The sequence below is a fragment of the Centruroides sculpturatus genome, unplaced genomic scaffold (genome assembly GCF_000671375.1).
Source record: "Centruroides sculpturatus isolate CEXI.00-Female unplaced genomic scaffold, Cexi_2.0 scaffold118, whole genome shotgun sequence".
Lineage (NCBI taxonomy): Eukaryota > Metazoa > Arthropoda > Arachnida > Scorpiones > Buthidae > Centruroides > Centruroides sculpturatus.
Window position 1 is genome coordinate 880,783 of NW_019384377.1, and position 20,643 is coordinate 901,425.

Genomic DNA, 20,643 nt, shown 5'->3' on the forward strand with positions numbered 1-20,643 from the left:
GTAGTCTATTTAGTCGATGTTAAGAGAGATTTTTGTTAATTTTCAACGTTTATTTGCATAGTTTGTTACATAAAGGTTTTTTCAATTTATGTGAGTTTAAAGAGATCTCAGTGATGCTTAAAAAAGAATAAATTTAACATGAAGACTGAGTGATTTTAAGTCTGGTTAGTCTGACTCTGAGTCTGATTAGTTAGAGTGATTAAATTAGCTAGGTGTATACTGTAAAATATGTTGATTTTTGTCTAAATTTTGATTTGATTTCTGTAAGATTTTCTTATTTTTTATTAACCCTCAATACCGAAATAATCCCGGGATCGACTAAGTATAATCCCGAAATCCCGGGATTAGAAATAAGGACCGGGATCGAATTCCCTAGTCGTGACCCCCAGGGGGGGTCGCAAAGCCATACACGGGGGACACGGGTAAAATAAAAAGACATGTTTTTGGTAGGTCCTGTCCTAGAATAAAAAAAACTACAATTTCAGTGAGAAGACTGTGCCTGTTTATTTTACAGTACAATTAGTTTTTTGATCAATATTTAAATCTCAACAGAAAGAAAATTAAATATGTAGTTTTTAAAATTACTGACATAGTTTTAATATGACCCTGGGGGTCGCCAGAATTTTTTAACTTGTAAAGGGGTCACGTATTCAAGAAGGTTGAAAAACACTGTTGTAGACAATGTCCTGCCCCTAAAACAACAAACAGATAACATACCTTATAAAATGTATATTAAAATAAAACAGATAAAAATGATATAACAAATAAAACAATACTAAACATGCAATAACTAATAAAAAAATTAGTTAAAATTAAGTATTTTTTCTTTACAAATCTATAAAATTTGTATAGATCAAGAAAAAGTTTATCCTTTCAAAGTTGATGTTGATGAAAATATAAATTTATTTTTTAATAAATGCAAAACAATATCAATACTTTTGAATCGTTTTAATTTATTGAACAAAATATATTTATAATGATGCACTAACACACAATTTATTTCAAAAAGAAATTTTATTGAAAAAAGATATTTAATTGTAATATTTACATTTCAAATTTTATTATTATTATTTTTATTATTTTTTATTCTTCACAAAATTTTAATTAAAATACTTTATAATTTATATAATTTTTTTCAAAAACTGAATAGTTTTTATAACTTATATTTTTAATTTATTAGTCAAATGCTGATTAAATTAAAAAAAACAAACTTTTAAAAAGTAAATCTTATATATAAGTTTTCTTATTGAATTTGTTATAAAATTAAAATAGTGAAGAAATGAAATATAGAAGTACTGAGAATGTACAGTTTAAAAAATATATTTTTCTTGTTTTTCAATAAATTCAATAAATTTTATATATTTAACAAAAATTATAAGATTGTTATTATATAAGAAAGATCTGAATTAGCATTGCAAATATTAAGATGTATTGTATTATTTTATTTTCTCATTAAAGTTTGCATCGAAAGTTAAACTTAAAGAATTAAACATGTTTTCTAGTAAATTTGCTTTGTTGCTTAATAAATTTATAAAATCTGTTTTGCTTAGTATAGTCTAACTCAGTGGTTCTCAATCGTTTTGAAGTCAGGGAACACTAAATTTTCACATTTTTTCTGCAGAACACTTACAATACTAGGTACTGTGCATCAGCTTTAAAGCAGGAGTGGAAAACCTTTTTGAAATCAAACGCACTCGGTTTAGTAGATGACGACACTAGTGTTTGCTAATTACATTCCCATACAAAAATTATTTTACATTGTATTGATTTTTCTTTGGTAAAAATTTTTAATTGTGTATTTGTTTTTTTGTGGAACACTTGAAGTGGCTTCACAGAGCATCCGTGTTCCATGGACTATGGTTTGAGAACCATGGGTCTAACTTGATATTGATAAATTAAACAGTTATTTTATTCAATAACTTTGTATTGATTAATTTATTTTAAATTTAAACATATGATTTCATTTTTATTATATTAAAATCATATAAATTTTATTATAAAAAATGCTTAAGATTAAATACTTCGCACAAGGAATTTTGTGAACAGTAATAGAAGGTAGATTATTGTTAGATGAATGGATTTTCAAAAAAGTTATATATTATATTTGAAAGGTTAAAAATGTATTTAAAAAATTAGCAGTTTCTGAGAATAAGAATATAATAAGAATTAAATATATTTGGATTAGCACCTGAATTGTTTTGAAGTTAAATTTTTACTATAAAAATAGCATTACATTACAAATTTTTCAATGTTGTTTAATCTAATTTGTTAAAAATTGTTTTTCTTAAGTCAGAATGCATTTTCTTTTAGTTTTATTTTTTATTTACATATTGAATTTTACTTTTAAATTTATTGGAATTTAGAATAACATGTACAATTTTGCTCAGATATGTAGAGTTTAACTTTTTTATAGATTTTTTTTTTTTAATAAAGATACAAATTAAGGATGTGCTACATTGATAGACATTCATTATTAAATTTGCATGTTTAAATATAATCATTAATTTTAATTATATTTCTATAACACACAAAAAATGTAAAATTCTCTATTCTTCAATATATTACAATTGAAAAATGGTTTGCCAGAAATATGAGAGACTTTTTGATTTTAAAAAATAATTTTTTAGAGAAAAGTATTTTCTGATTACAAGAAGTGTATTAAAACAAATTAAAATTCTAGATAAAAGCTAGCCTAGAGATTTATGGTGATCTTAAATTGTAAAATATATTTAATTAACTAATTCCATGAAATATTATATCAAATTTTAATGTATATATAAACTCTGTGTACAGTTGTAAAGTTATATATTTAATAAGAATTTTAATTATTAAAATGTTTAAAATTCCATATTAAATCCACCATTTAATATGGAATTTTAAATGAAACAATTAGATATATTAGAAATTTTTAAATGAAACAATTAGATATATTAGAGGAGGATTTAAAAAATTAAAAATATTATCAAACTTATTTCAAGAATAAAAGAAATGTTATAATTTAAAGAAAATTATAATTTAAGAATAAAAAAGCTTATTTACTCAAACTATTAATTTTAATCTAATTTTGGTTAATAATTCATTTATAGTGCCAGTGTAATTTTATGCTTAATTACTTTAAGATTAAAATTATGTATGAGTAAACTGCAATAAAAGAAAGAATTCAGTCCATGTAAAAAAAAAGTCTAAAAATTGTATAAATAAAAATGTAATAATAAAATCTAAAAGTTAATAATAAAATTTAAATTACTTTTGAATAAAGAGACATACATATCAGATTATATTAATTCTTAGATTCTTTTTATAATTTCAAAAGTTTTTATAAAGTAACAAAATACATTATTTTTTGGCAATAAATTAATTAGATAATGTAATTTTCACAGAATAAGAAAAATATTAAATAGAAGATTTTTGTATTTGATATACAGTATATAAGTTTAACTTGATTGCTTGACAATCAAGTCATATAATTTTAAAATTAAGACAAATTGAGATAAATTAACAAACCTGAACAAGAAAATAGAATGAGGATTATATATTATTGTACTTAGATTTAAAATTATAACTTGTATCAGGTTTCATGATTGTTACTGATAATGAGTCAATTAACTTATCTGAAGGGTGCTTTTGAGAAATCACCATATAAATTAATTTTTACTACATTTATAAATGAACTTATATCAAATAAACATAATTATATGTAATCATAACTTTAAATTTTATCAAGTAAAACACACAATTTTGAATTTTGATTTACATTTAATAAAAATTTATTATTAATTCTTATTTAATTATTATTAAATCCTACTTTTAACTTGCATATCAATATAGAAAAGGATTATGGAATTAAATCTAATTTTGGGTAAGGATTGACAAGTCCTTTTCTATACAATGTTAAATTGTATTGTTTAGTATCACTTTAGATTTTATTTTAAATGATACTTTTCTAATAGCAGCAGCTTTATAATGAATCTTTTTCAAATTTTTGTTCTACATTTCTGAACCTATTTGTAAGCTGAAGATGGTCAGAATAATGGCTGAAAACATTTCTAATTAAAGAAATATATTTTGATATCTTAACTAAGTAGTCTGTTTAATTTTGATTTTCAGTGTGGTACTTTGCCCATTTTCATGTTATATAATTATTATTCCATATTTTCTAAAAAATAGAAGGTAAGATAATACTTTGAAAAGTATAAGTTCAGAAATTTTGCTGTTATTAAGACAAAAAGAAAACATTTCAAACAACAAATTGGAATAAGTTCAATGCATTATTATAACATTGGTATTAAATATATGCATTAATTCTAACAAATTTAGAATTGCTATGTAAATTAAATTATACTCTTGTAGGTGTTTTGCCTGTTTAATATTTTAACTGAACGATAAGACATTAATATATAACTAAATGCTGTTTTGAAAGTGGATTAATTCAACCAACAAAAAATATGTTGATGCTTAATATTATAAGATTAAAAAAAATAAAATGTTATTTTATTAATGGAATTAGTATTTTAATATTTTATGAAATTGATAATGGAATATTTAAAAATTTTTTTTGCTGGAAATTGATAAAAATTGTTTACGTTTTATATAGAATAAAGAACTATTATTTTTTGTATGTTTAATATTTCAATATCTAGTTAATTTTGAAATTTCATTATTTAATAACTTTTTTACTGTTTAAACAAAATTGTTTATCTTTTAAAAACAAAATTGTCAATTGTAAACGTGTAGTCTAATAATAATTTACAATTTGAGAAATAAGAAAAACAACAATTAAAATTTACACAAAAATGTTAATTAAAATTCATATTGAAGTATTATTGGGCTGCAATTTCAAAAAATAATAATTTATAAATTCTTGCTATCATCCATTGTCTGGCCTTCCTTAATCTTGAGAATGGTGTTAGATGGATGAAATTCAAGACCAGATATGGAAAACTTAAGTGCAGGAGGCCCTGATTAACTATATGAACTTCTGGTCTAGACCAGAAATCATGTAAATTCAATTCAAACTTTTTCTTCTGAATGGAGTTACATAGATGACTGGTATGACTATTGCTAACAGGAAAAGTATGATGTACAGTACATGGGCAAGCCACTACTAATTTGAGGTGGAGAGTATATATTGTAAATTAAATAAATTTAAAAATTGCTTCCCAGCATTGTGATGATGTCACATTAATTGCTTATTATTAAATAACTTTATTACAAAATTTTATTATTGATTTTCTAAAAAACCTTCATCAGAAACTGTACAATTATTCTATCATTATGTAATGATGATAAATTACAATATGTAGCTTTAGCTTTTAAATATAACAACTTAATAATCTAAACTTATGTAAGACTGTATCAGGCATCTTCTTCATTAGGAAAACGATTTGAAATGTTTTCATTAAAATTTAGAAGAATTGTTTAAAAAACATATTTTTGATGACAAACATGTTTTCTGAAACTATCAAAACAAAATTGTGCATGTTACAATTTCAATTAGCTTAAGTAATCATAAAGTCCAAAAGTATACATTAAAAATTGTTTTATTACTTTTTCTTTCACTTTGAACATTTTTTATTTTTACAAATTAATAATAATTTTTTAAATTTGAAAAATTTGAATTTATGATGTAATATTGATAGATTTAAATTTTTTTTTTATTGAATTTAAAATTGAAACTGTAAATTGAATATTTGTAATCAATAATTTAAAATTCATATTTTTTCACTGTGCAAAAAGTTTTATTGAAGAAGAAAGAATTCTGGATAGTTTCTAATAGCAAATAATCTTTTTGAGATTATTGTGAAATTTCCAGTATCAGAAAATATGAATGCTTTAAAATAAGTTATAAACCATTTGTATTTTATAATGATAGCAATTTTAACAATACTATGCACTCTTGCTAATCCAAACCTGCACTAATCTAAATTCCATTTATCCAAACCCCAAATTTGTTTGTTATCAAATGTTCTAGCCAAATACAAACAGAAATCAGTGTTTTTTTTTTATTTTTTAGAAACATGAAAAATTTGTAAATTAGTATGGACTATTTACATTAAAATGTATATATTTCAACATAAATTACAGTTTATATTTCAATACAATATACAATATTTGTCTGTGGTCTTTTCCTTCCTTTATATATAAATTCTAGTGGCATATCCAGGATTTTGAGAATATTGGTTTTAATCAAGACAGATTCAAGGGCACCAAGATATGTGCCCTCTGTCGTTTTTTTTTTTGTTTTGGAGAACATTACTCAATTACATTAGAATTAACTTAGTTATCTAACTTTTTACGTCATCTTTTTTCATTAGCTCTTTAAAATTGTTAAATGGTAGTTGCAAAATAGATAATTGATAATTTTGAATTGATTTATTTATAAATTATATAAACTACAGAATGATTTATACTGTGTGTGATTCAAAAAGGAATAGAGAAGATATAAAATCATTATTTATTTTTACTAGAAATTATTGAAATTGAAGTTATTTTATGTTCATATATACTGTAATTAATTATCTTTTAGTCTGTGCTCTATACTTGACATATGCTTCCAAGAAACATCAGTTTAAATTTTTCTATTATCACTTTAATTTTTGTAAGGATAACATAATTAGTTTCTGTAAGAACAATATAAATAATTTATATACTGGAATCAATGATACTTATCCATAATTTATTTTCTTTGTTCTTCGCTTATACATTTCATATACACACTAATGAACAGCTGGAAAAATTTAATAGATTTTATAGATACAAAAAATATATTATCAGTCATAATTAAGCACATTCTAAATAGGTACAGTAGACCCAGGCCTAGAGCAGCAGATTTTGAGAAGCAGTAAAATTGGTGGACATATATACTTTTTTGTGAAATTCTTATACTAATTCCAAATATTGCAGTATTTATAATTATTATTGTCATTTACATAAATTAATAAAGACAATGAAATAAGTAATCTAATTACATCAGATAGCTTTGATTACTTATAATAATGTAAATACATACCAATATGCATAATGTAATTTTTAATTAAAACAAAATGTATCATGTATGTTAACTATACTGTTTGGTAAAATATATCAGTTTTAATTTAAAAGTCTAATTTAGCATCAGAAGCATTTACATTTAGGCTACATCAGAAAAAGATGGCATTCTAGTAATTTCTAGCTTAGCATAAATTTGACCCTAAGTATATTGCTTTATACACAGACACAAAATGATTACGGCTCATCATATCTGATTAATTTTTAGCCTAAGGAAGCTAAAACAATTTTTGATAGAAAGGCAAGAAATAAATGCCTAAAAGTAGAATAATGAATAAGCTTGACTGAATGTAAGTCTTTTTTAAAAATATATTTATAAAAACAGCAACTATGAAATAATGATGAAAAAAGAGACATAAAAATTATTCTCATTCTTTAATATATATTATAAAAGAGATATTCTTTAGTATATTACTAAAGAAAAATGAGAAAAAATACATTCTATTTGAGATAATTTATTATCATATTAAAAGATAAAAGTTGAAAGGAGCATGCATATCTGTAATAAAAAAAAAATATACATTGGTTTAATTACAAGAAAGATTAGATCAGATAAACACGAGATATTAATTTAAATGAAAAAAGTTATAGCTTTCTTTGTTTGTTTGAATTCATATTGCTTAATACTATTAAAGAACTAAACTTTTAATTTGCTTTTGTTTTTGTTGCTTTGATTAGTTATTATATATAATCTAAAAAACATAAATAAACTTGATTTTTATTATTTTATTACTAGTGAAAGTTACATGCATATAATCTTACATTAAATGATTCCATATTAACATAATATAATGTTACTTTTAGAACAATTATTTTAATTTATAAAAATTTTTAGCAGTATGAACTATAAAATACAAAAGAATAGTCAGGTTGTTTATGGTAATGATAATGACTTTGTACATACATAAGTGTTTTATTACATAGAAAGAAATGTGTATATAAATTCAAATCAAGTACTTAACAGTACTTGATTTGAATTTAAGAACTTTACAGAGGAAAAAAATGTGAATTCTTTTATAGTAAATGATCTTAAAAATAATGAAAACTAAATTTCAGATATATATATATATATATACATACACATTTCTTTCTATTTTGAAACAGTTTTTGTTGGTGTTAAACAAAAACTGTTTAATATGATAAGAATGATTTTGCTTTTTGTATTTAATCCTCCAATTACAACTTAACTTATTTTGTAATCTTTTTAGCTTAGTTTGTTAAATAAAATTTGAGGTTTTGTAGAGTTTATCCATTGATATTTTAACATACAACATAAATTAACTGTTACGAAATTTTGGGTATAAAATTTCACATTTATACTGTGTACATTATTATGGTTTGTTGAATACATATATTCTTTTAGAATTAAAAGAAATACAGAAAATATTATACATATATTTTTACTAACATAAATTTGAAAACAAAATAGGAAAATGACTGTTAGATTAAATAATACAAATTTTTATGTTGGTTCTTAATTAATCACAAATTTCAAGAAAGTATAAGCATAACAAAATAATACACTGAAAAATCTCGAAAATAATATAAACACTCAAAGACACCTTCTGTACTGATTCAGCAAGTATGTTTATTGGGAAAAAATAAACATTTTCAGTCACTTTCAGAGACCTTCATCAGATTATTACATATTTCCATATAAGTAATAGCATTCAATTTATGGTAGGAAGATGTCTGAGTGTTTAACAACATAACTCAGATTTTTAATTAATTAGAAAAGATTACCAAAATCTGTTATAATTTTGTACTGCTGTAATCCTGAGGTAATATTTAGTAAGTAATTTAAAAATACATTTACATATTTGTCTATTTGTTTGTACATCAATTACTTGTATTGTTCTTTAATTATCAGGCTCTACAAACCAGATTTGAAACTGAATTAATTTGTTGTGCATTTAGTTTCACTGAATATGTAATAAACATAATTATCTTAGCAGATGGTGAGGATTCCTTCATTGTGTTCCTGACTAAGATAATTTAATACTACATATATTACAAACTGAAAGTTACTAAAAATTTTGTAATGAAATAAATTTATTTTATTAAATGTTACATTAAAAATACACTTTTTATTGCCAGGATCATTCAATACTGTTATTTTTAAATTTAATATTGGTATTTTGCCAAAGTATTGTTGATAAATTGTGAATCACAATATTGAATGATTGGAAAGAACAAATTTTCTAGTAATAAAATAAACTAGAAATAAAATTTATTTTATATAAGTGAACCACATAGTTTTTGAAGTTAAGTTTAAAAAGAATAAAAAAAAATGCAATAAAATTTATTATAAAAAGTGAATTCAATGTATTAATAATTACAAAGTTACAAAGTAAAGAAGAAAACTTTATTACATTTGTCACATATTAATGTATCTATGGTTGATAAACTAGATAATTATATCCAGAATACTGAATTTTTAAATTTCAAATTTAAATAAGTTTAAAATTTAAGTGTTACATATTAACATTTAAATCCCTGTTTTCCCTGTTCATAAATGTGTGCACACAAAAAAAAAATTCTGGCAAAATTTAATACAGCACTCTTATGTAAATATACACGACCATTGAAACCCGATACCTTAATCTAGTGTTTTTTAACCTGTGGGTTGCGACCCCCTGGGGGTCGCAAAGGCTTACATGGGGGGTCGCGGGTAAAAGAAAAAGACAAGTGTTTCTAGTCCTACACTACAATAAAAAAAATTACAATCTCAGTGAGAAGGCTGTACCTGTTTATTTTACAGAACAATTGGTTTTTCGATCGATATTTAGGTCTCAACAGAAAGAAAATTAAATATGTAGTTTTTAAAATCACTGATATAGTTTTAATATGGCCCTGGGGGTTTGCCAGAATTTTTTAACTTCTAAAGGGGTCGTGTATTCAAGAAGGTTGAAAAACACTGCCTTAAGCTAATACATCTACAACAGCCGTAAATGATCGGGTTATATAGCTCGATCATTTACTGCTGTTGTAGATGTATCAGTACTCTTATGTCTAATGATATTAATAATTCTATTTCTCAAAAGTTTGAATTTATAATTACCTAATAAATTTTATAAAAATGTATCAAATTCAATTTAATTTTCTATTTTGTTTGCTAATGGATAGAGAATCATTTACATAACATTGAGGTTTTAACTAGAATATAAATGAATTTTCATATGTAATTGTTCATGTAATGATCTAGTTGAAATCTAGCACAAAATGTGAATGAAAATTTGTGAAATAATCAACAATTTAGAGAAATCATTACTGTATAAATAGTTAAAAACATAACAACATTCACTTTTTATAACATACTGAAATATTTTGTGATTTATGAAAAATTCTTTATAATTTCTTACAATAAAGTTTTATAATTTTTTCATTTGATAGTTGAAAATGGATTGGAAGTTTAAAAGTTACAGTATTGTAATTTAAATAATAATCTTGCCAATGTAAACAAAGTTATTTGACACATACAATCTCTTGTATGTATTTCATATATGTCATGTACTCATATATTTATCTCAACAGAGTTCTCAACTTGTCTTTTTGAAAAACTGATATCATAATCAAAATATGCTGATAGCCAAAATTCTAATCCAAATGTAATGGTTTTGACAATTTTAATGGGAATCTCTAGTGCAAGACGTACAGAAATTGTAAAATAAATTGTTGAATGTGATAAAATAATCTTATATTTATTTTGTACTTTTTATTTATAATTTTGCACTCATTATACTAATACGGTAGAGTAGAAAAACAATTTCCAAATATAGGGTAGAGACCCCAATTGATCACCAATTTTTATGTGGTTGCATAAACACTGAGCAGAGGAATAATAATCATGAAAAATTCTTCAAATCTTCAAAAGTGTATGTTGTGTGTATTTTTCTTTGTCTTTCTTTGACAAAGAAAAAATATAGACAGCATTCAATTGAAAAAGATTTACAAACAATAGCAGCAAGAAAAAACAGATTAATGGATTTGTATGTATGAAAAACAAATTAGCCAGAAACAATAATTGCTAGAAAAAGAAAATAATGCAGAATTTTTAAAATATAGATTTCTGTACAAGGAAGTTAATGGTGAGCATCTGTCATTTCGTATAATTTGTAGCAAAACTTGTGCAGATTTCAATATCTTAAAGACATTTAAAAGCAAATCATCTAATGTATATTGGAAAAGCTATTATAATTTTTGGAAGAAAACCATCCAACCCAAGACAATTCAAAATGATAAATTTTAAAATTTATAATATTACAATAAAATAAAATTTCAAAGATAAATTTTTATATTTTTTGGTTGTTATTTTTGTGTTTATGTTTTAGAGGAAAATATTAAAATAAAATTTAAAAAAATTTATCAAATAAATTCTGTTGGGTATAGATTTAATGTTGAATCAAGAAAATTTGTTAATGTTTAAATAGAATTGTAGAAAAACAGCCTAGGCATCACTAGTATAGAATATTGCATAACTTTTTATCTGACTAGAATAAAGTGTACATGTACTGTACAATATATTTATAGGTATAAAAAAGTCCAGGCACATTTTCGATTAAAAAATATGGCTTTTTATAATGGTATTCATTTAACTTCTAGCGGCAGCTTTAGTATTCTTCGACAATTAGGATCAGTCTGTAATTCATGGCATTTAGTATTGCCATGAATCACAGACTGATATAATGTTTCTTGAAGAAATTTTATTATTAAAACAAAGTATAAAAGGAAAAGATAATTGATAATAGGAATCATTGATGAAAAAAGTGAACAAATGCAGACAGCATCCTCAAAAAGCAGACTGTCTCTGCAAAAAGCAAACGGTTGAGAGCTCTGTCTGTTATATATTTGCTTAAAATTTATAATCATTTATTGATAAACTGTTTGTTTTTATTTACCATAAGAGTTAATAATTAATACTTCTATTTTAGTAAAATTTATGAATATATTGAAATTATATTTTTGATATGTTTTTATAGTCATTTAAATCTATATCTAGTAAAACACAACAAACTTTAAATCAAGGCGTCAATTTATTTTAATCTGAGCATTTTCAAGAAAATGATTTTCTCATCCTCAGCAATCTCAAACTATTACAGTAGTTTTTTAATTTTGATCTCACAGTTTTCAGTCAGATAAGTTATATTTAGATACATGGATCAATTTTTAGAAAAATTTTGTTTAAATTTATTTTCAGAAAAGTATCTTAAATGTTTTTGAGAAATTTATTAAGCATCAATTTGATTTCTAGATTATAAGATTAGATCTAAAATTCTGAAATTAACTTGTCACTGAATATGTTGATAATTTTATAAGGTCAAATTAAACTATTTAGTAACTTTCCAAAACTTGTGTTTAAACTATTTAGTGTAAAAGTGAAAAATACTTTCATTATATTTATAAAAGCGTCATTAAATGGATCACAAGAAACAGTGTATATATCCACGATTAAACATTTTTGAATTGAAAAAAATCAGTTTTTAAATATCAGGAAATTTGAAAGTAACAACATTTTTATAGAGGAAGATTATAATTAAATCATTGTATAATAACAAATTGTGATATTTTAATAATTGTATGCTGAGATAAGAAACTTTTTAATATTGATGCTTATTGTCATTTATTTTGACAATATTTGAAAATTAAAAGAAAAACATAAATTATAATTTATGAAATTTTGTCTGTGATTATAGAACAGTTAAGTTACATAAAATTATAATTGAATATACATTTTAAGACAAAAATTTACATCTATAGCTCCTGTTTTAGCTGGAGTTTCAGAAGACAGCGACTACACCAGTGATGTTAGTTACCCCACTGGCCAACACCCAAGTGCCTCTGCCCACCATCCTAATAGTTCTGCTTCTCAATTTGGTGGTCCCGCAGTATTAACAAGAAGGGCGTCGGAATATGCTCCTCCTGAACCAGAAAACGTCAGTCCATATGATCAAAATAGCTCTTATAGAAATAATATGTATGTTAGGAATGAAGACGTCAACATGACTTACGGACATTCAAATTCAAATCGGAGGTACAATGATGTTGAATCAGACCCACTGTATTACAATAGCCGACCGAATGACCGTGTCATAATGCACAATGACAGGTAATTAATTAACTTTTACAAAAATATTTTTATTATTCTATAATTAAGAAATATTTATTTAAAATATTAACTTTTTCTTAAAATTTTTACAATGTATTATATAATTATTTTTATTTATGTTCTTTAACATTGTGGAATTTCTTACCTTTAACAATGCTAAATTAATTATTAATTTCATTTAAGAGTTTTAAATTATTATGTAGTTAAGTTTTCTCTGTTTCAAAGAAATTTTTGTTTACATGATAAATGTTACATTGTTAAAAGTTTTATTTTAAAGACAATAATATCATTTATTTAAATTCACTTAACACCATTCAATTTAAAGTAATATTTAATTTCTATTCAAATAAGATACTTGTCATCAGAAAAATTTTACATTGAAATTATTATTATTGTTTGAAATCTATAACAGATTTTATTCCTATTATATTTAATTTTTTCACTAAAAGTTTTCAATATTTAAAAACACAAATCCTTGATATGTGAATATATTTTGTTTTTACAGTTTGTTAATTAATAATTTTCTTTTAATAATATGTATTCAGATTAAAACTTGTTATTGAAGTAATCACAATACATCTTATTGTCATGTTAATTAAAATGAACTGATGTGTAATTAATGAATTAAATTAATTGCCTTCATATAGTGATTTTGTGTTAACTATTAGTTAAGGAATGCAAACTGGACAATATTTTATAAATAAATGAGATAATAATTTATTTTATGTAAAGATTTTTGTATTTTTTTTATTTGTAGATTATTATTGAGTTTGTGTTATTTAATCTAATAATTATTTTTCGTAATCTATGTTTTCTTCTTACATATGTGTTCAAAACTTCCAGAAACACATTATTTACTTGGTGAAAAAAATAAATTTATAAATTAAAAAATTCTTAATAACAAAATTAAAAATTTTTATTTTATATTTTAGTGGATACAGTTATGGGAGAAGTACTGTGAGTCAACAGAGTACTGAAGAATATGAAAATCACACAAGCTATCCAGTAAATGAGAGAAATATGGGATCAAATGCACAATTTTGGGAAGAAGAAGAAGATGATGATCCTGAAGAAGCATTACGTAGAGCGAAAATGAAAGAATCTGATCGTTGGACAAAACGTAGGCGTAGTTTAGACAGGCAGCTGGGTTTTGATGATGGGCCTGTGGAAGATCGAACTGCAAATAATTACAATAGAGATTCATATAATTATCAAGATAGTGTTGATGTTTATAGACAGGAGAGTTATGAAAGTTATGGAGACAGTCATGAAGAAACAATTGTACATGAAAATAAAGTCTGGGAAGGGAAAACAGAACCAAAGCAAATTTATGAGCAAAAAATTCCTCCGCATGAACAAAAAGCTATGTATAATCCAAATGTACATAATAAAGTTGTTTTAAAAGAACCATATAGAAACCATCCTGTTAGCAAAGAAAATATTCCAAAAGATTCTTATGGAAGAAATGAAATGTATGATCATCCATATCCTAATAAAACAACACATAATAGAAATGAAATGATGGAAAAGAATGTTCGAAAAGATATGGCTATAAGAAATGATGCATTTGGAAGAAAACCAGAAATTGTTCAAAATGAAGGATTTCCTAGAAAAACATTGCCCCAAATTCCTCCTGTAAGTCATAGACGTGAAGTACATGATCGGAATAAAGATCATAGACAGCCAGCATTTGATAGAAAAGAAATCCCACGCAATGAAAAAGATCATAGGCATGATACATTTGAAAGGAAAGAAGTATTATATAATGAGAGAGATCATAGGCACAATACTTTTGAAAGAAAGGAAGTATTATATAATGAAAAAGACCACAGGCACAATGCTTTTGAGAGAAAAGGTATTCCATATAATGAGAAAGATCACAGGCATGATGCTTTTGAAAGAAAAGAAGTCATACATAATGAAAAAGAGCACAGACTTGATAATTATGAAAGAAAAGAAGTAATATACAATGAGAAAGATCATAGACAAAATGCTTATGAACGAAAGGAACCTATATACAATGATAAAGAGCATAGGCATGATGGTTATGAGAGGAAAGATGTCTATAAAAATGAGAAAGATCATAGACATGAAACTTATGAAAGGAAAGAAGCATTATATACTGATCAAGATCATAGGCCTGAAATATATGATAAAAAGGAAATTCATTATAATGAGAAGAATCAAATACATGAAACTTACAACAAAAAGGAAGTATTATACAATGATAAGGAACATAGACCTGAAGCAATTAGTAGAAAAGATGTCCATACTAATAAAGAGCATAGATTTGAAACATATGAAAAGAAAGAGACATTACATAATGAAAAAGATCTTAGGCATGAGAAAAAAGAGATGTTTAATGAAAAAGTTCAAAGACCAGAAATGCACAATAGAAATGAGTTTGTTCATGGAAATAAAGAGCAAAGACATGAAATCTATGATAGAAAAGATGCTTTAATTAGTGATAAAGATCATGTACAAGAAATGCATGAAAGAAAAGAAGTGAGAATTGATAATGAACATAGGCCTGAAATGTATAATAGAAAAGATGTCTACAATGATAAAGACCATAGACGTGAAATCCATGACAGAAAAGAAAGTTATAATGACAAAGAACACAGACAAGATTTTGTAGAAGATATTCATGAAAGAAAAGATGCATATAGTGAAAGGGATTATAAACCAAAGCAACAACATGATAAGAAAGATGCATATAATGAGAAAGATCACAAACATGAATTATCAGAGAGAAAGGAAGTATTTAATGATAAGGATCACAGGCATGACATGCATGAAAGAAATGATAAAACTGTTAGACACGAATTGTGTGATATAAATGAAAAAGACCACAGACAAGAAATTCATAACAGAAAAGAGATGATGAATGGAAAAGAGATACATAATAGAAATGAACTGTTTGATAAAAAAGATGTAGTTGTGAAAGAAGCACAAAACAAACATGAAATAATTGAAGAAGCAAATGATAAAAATGCATATGACAGAAGAGAACTTTATAAACATGAAGACAGTAAGACTACAGATGAAGATTATTATGAAAATCAATGGGAAAGTCAGGAAGAGCCATTACAAGAATCAAAAAGTGAATGGGATAGTATGGAAAAAGAGGAGGAAATAATAGAAGATGATGAAGAAGAAGAAGAAGAACAAGAACAACAACAAACTGAAATTATGAGGCCAAGTGCAGCAAAGGTATCGCCTAACAACGAAACTTCTTTAGAGACTTCAGCAGTTCCAGAAATTGAACCCATAAGAATAGAGCCAGCAATACCAGAATTAGTTACAGCAGATGGTCAAATGTCTCGAGCAAAGATTCGATGGATCACTGCCTTCAACAAAATAGTAGCACAATTAAATGAGGTAAAATTTTCTTTTATTGATTAACTATTTAAAAATTGAATAAAATTTAAAGTTTAAAATTTTACATGAAAAAAAATTTTTTTATCATAAAAATTAGAATATATTTTGCTCTTGATGAAATCAAATTAAAATTTAATCAATTTTCAAACTATTATATTTAAAAATAGCAGTTTTGTCTTTCCATTATAATACTTAATTCTAATTAAGTTTTTTGAAAATGAGATTTCTATTTGTAAAACTCATTTGATTAATTCCTAATAATAATTAGAAATACTGGTAATAATTTCTAATAATAAAAATATATTTAAAATTAATACATAATTTCTGTTTTTATTTTCAAAGTAATATTTATATAAGTGTGTAAAAATTTTTGAATTTCCTAGCAGTTTAATGAAGGCAAACAACAATCATTGATTTTATTTATCCAAACAAACAATACACTCATATACTACATCAGTAATGAAATTTTAAATATTATCATAAATTACAGCTTTTCTACATTAAAGCAAATAATATGAAAATTCATTTTAATAATTGTGGAGCAGCTGTGTTTGATCAGAAAATGGTTAATGAGTCTCAGGAGAGATAAAATGGAATTAGTATTTCATTTACTACAAAAGATATATTTATGAGTTAATAAGATTAGTACTAGTTTTTTGTTCATAATTCTCTGTCTTAAAATAACAAATACCGAAGTTTGATTAAATCCATTTAAAGGTATGTAAATTATTAAGAAAAAAGCATACATACATATACAAGATTTAAAAAAATAACAACTTAATGTTAAATTGTTTCTAGCTATAATAGTCTCAATATTATTTAATTTGAATTTTTAAATTACAAAACTTGATTTCTAATATTTTTTTTTTAGTTATTAAAAAAACCATTTTAGTAGAGCCATTTAAAATATTTACTTATCAAAATGGAAATATTTGAAGAAATTAATAAATTTGTTATTACTGCAGTTAGAAATAGATGCAATGTAATTCCAGTATGCACATAATTTATGTAAATTTTAGCATCTTTGTAAATCTTCTCAGATGGTTTGTCAACTCAGTTAATATGAATCATTTTCTGCAATGAAAAAGTGGAAATTATAATAGTGGTGTGATAATGATAATTCTGAATAAGTTGAAATTTGCAACATTTAATAAACTGAAGGTACAAAAAGAAAATTGTTTAAATAACCAAGGAAAATTTTGAAAATTAAAATATTCAAAATAGATACAGCTTCTAAATTAGATGTCAGTTTTATTGAAAAATTTCAAACATTTTATATTTTGTTAGTAAATTTTTTTCCCCTCTTACATCTTGTACAAAGAAACCATTAGAAGTTGAAAATTCATTTTCATATTTTAAAGATTATTTCTATTCTTTTCTTTAAAACTGAAATATTAATAAAATGTACAATTTATTAAGTTATATAATTCTTAAATCTTTTCACCATATACATAATAGATTTGTTTTTGTATATAGTAATTTAATTTATTAATTGAATATTTAAAATGTTTAAATAATAAAAACACAATAAATTCACTTAAAAAGGCATAAAAAGTCTCATTGAAACTTTGCAGTGTAAATTAATTAAAAAATTAACCAAAGATTTTAATTCTTTATAATCAACAATTTGAAATAATTTAATTACTCCAATTAAAATTTTACACTGAATATTTGTTTTTTAATTACTTTTAGTTATATCATAATAAAAATTTTATCATCAATAACTACTATTAAAATATAAATAATTACAATTTTTATTAAGTTAATATGTTTGCATTATTATTAATGATATCATAAAATTCAAATCTATTTTAGTGTTGTTATAGGTGATTTGCAAGTGAATTCTATCAGGTAAATGCTATAGATTAATTTAAAATAATTTATTTTATATCATATTATTTGAGTTTTTATATATTAGAGTTAATTCTAGATATGTGATTCATATCTAAAATAAATGAAATTATGGCTGTTTTACTTATAACTTACCTTATTCTGAAATAATGGAAAGAAGAGAGATGCTAAAAAGATCAATATTTCAGAATACTTACATATACAGGTAATTTTAAGTGTAAAAAATGCTTCAAATATAATTAAAATCATTTTAGTTATATTATTGTTGGATTTCTCCTTTATACAAAAGTATATTGCCATTATATATGCTGTAGAAGCATTGTTCACCAGGATTTGATCAACTGGAGATACAATCAATCAAGATTAATCAGTTGAGGTTGTTTAAAAAATTTTAGATTACATACAAATGAATGTTAAACAATTTAATTTAAACTTGTAAATTTAATTACTCTATTATGTAGGTTTTCTTTTCTAGTCACAGTAATTACAATGTTGTGTAGTCAAATAATAAAAATACAGTATTTTAAATGAAAATTCTATTATCCAATTTTTGANTTAAGTTAATATGTTTGCATTATTATTAATGATATCATAAAATTCAAATCTATTTTAGTGTTGTTATAGGTGATTTGCAAGTGAATTCTATCAGGTAAATGCTATAGATTAATTTAAAATAATTTATTTTATATCATATTATTTGAGTTTTTATATATTAGAGTTAATTCTAGATATGTGATTCATATCTAAAATAAATGAAATTATGGCTGTTTTACTTATAACTTACCTTATTCTGAAATAATGGAAAGAAGAGAGATGCTAAAAAGATCAATATTTCAGAATACTTACATATACAGGTAATTTTAAGTGTAAAAAATGCTTCAAATATAATTAAAATCATTTTAGTTATATTATTGTTGGATTTCTCCTTTATACAAAAGTATATTGCCATTATATATGCTGTAGAAGCATTGTTCACCAGGATTTGATCAACTGGAGATACAATCAATCAAGATTAATCAGTTGAGGTTGTTTAAAAAATTTTAGATTACATACAAATGAATGTTAAACAATTTAATTTAAACTTGTAAATTTAATTACTCTATTATGTAGGTTTTCTTTTCTAGTCACAGTAATTACAATGTTGTGTAGTCAAATAATAAAAATACAGTATTTTAAATGAAAATTCTATTATCCAATTTTTGATTATCTGGGTGCATTCTTCCTCCTCCTCATTATCTCAGATAATAGTTTCTAATGTATAGATGTTTTTTAACCATATTTAACAGTGATTAGATATATGTTTGTAAAAATAATAGTAAGCTTTGTTATTTTCTAAAGAGATGATATCAAAATAAAAAATCAGAACAATAAATTTTGATTGTGTGTATATTAGCTATATATTATTTATTTATATTTTAAATTAAAATAGTAAGTATGATGATTACTAAAGTTATTTTTATACTTGTTTTTTGGTTGAAATTTTGAGCCAAACAATTACAGAAAATTTAGTAAAAAATTATTATTAATTTCAACAGACTATAAATCCAAGTATCCAAGTAAATCCAAGATCTGATGATAAAAATATTTGGCAAAACAGCAATATTATTTATTCTTGAAATATAATTAATTTTTTCTTAATTATTGTTATTCCTTTCTTTATTTAAAGTCTTGCTTTCATTTGGAAACTGAAAGTTGAATCTTGTTTTTAGTTGGCTATTAAGACAAATCAATTTTTTATATCTACTGAATAAAACAGATTTCAGTTAAATAATTAATTCAACCTGACACTGTGATGATATATATTCACAAATGGTTAGAAATAATTATTATAAGCTCTAAGTACTTGAAGCTCTTTGTAAAGGATATTATTATAGTTTGATAAGATTTCTATTAATTTTCTCTGCATACAATATATATGTATGCTGGTAATATAATAGTAAAGAAAATTATTTGATATGTGTACTTGAAAGGAACTTATATTATCAGAAATTGGCATAAATCACAAATAATAGATTTAGAGTGGAACAACTAAATATATTGATCCTCAACAGAACTTTTTACGAAAAAAATATTCAAACATTTTAATTATGGTGATCAAGCTAATATTATCTCTCAGTTTTGACTTAAAAATTAAAATGAACATAAATATAATCAATTCTTGGTTGAACTTTCAGATACAACTAATTAGCCTTTTGTACAGATTCTTAATGAATGAATTACTTATAAACTGAAGTATCTGGGTAGCTAGTAATTTCCAA

At 23.7% G+C, this 20,643-nt stretch overlaps 1 protein-coding gene across 1 annotated transcript in view; it reads left to right on the forward strand.

Annotated features, from left to right (window-relative positions):
• Window positions 1–16,558, forward strand: part of LOC111617401 (glutamic acid-rich protein-like) — a 28,066-nt gene extending 11,508 nt beyond the window's left edge. The window contains exons 3-4 of the mRNA XM_023358698.1: window positions 12,805–13,078; window positions 14,086–16,558. Coding sequence (XP_023214466.1) covers window positions 12,805–13,078; window positions 14,086–16,558 — 2,747 coding nt within the window. The remainder of the gene's footprint in view (window positions 1–12,804; window positions 13,079–14,085) is intronic.
• Window positions 16,559–20,643: the final 4,085 nt, after the last annotated feature.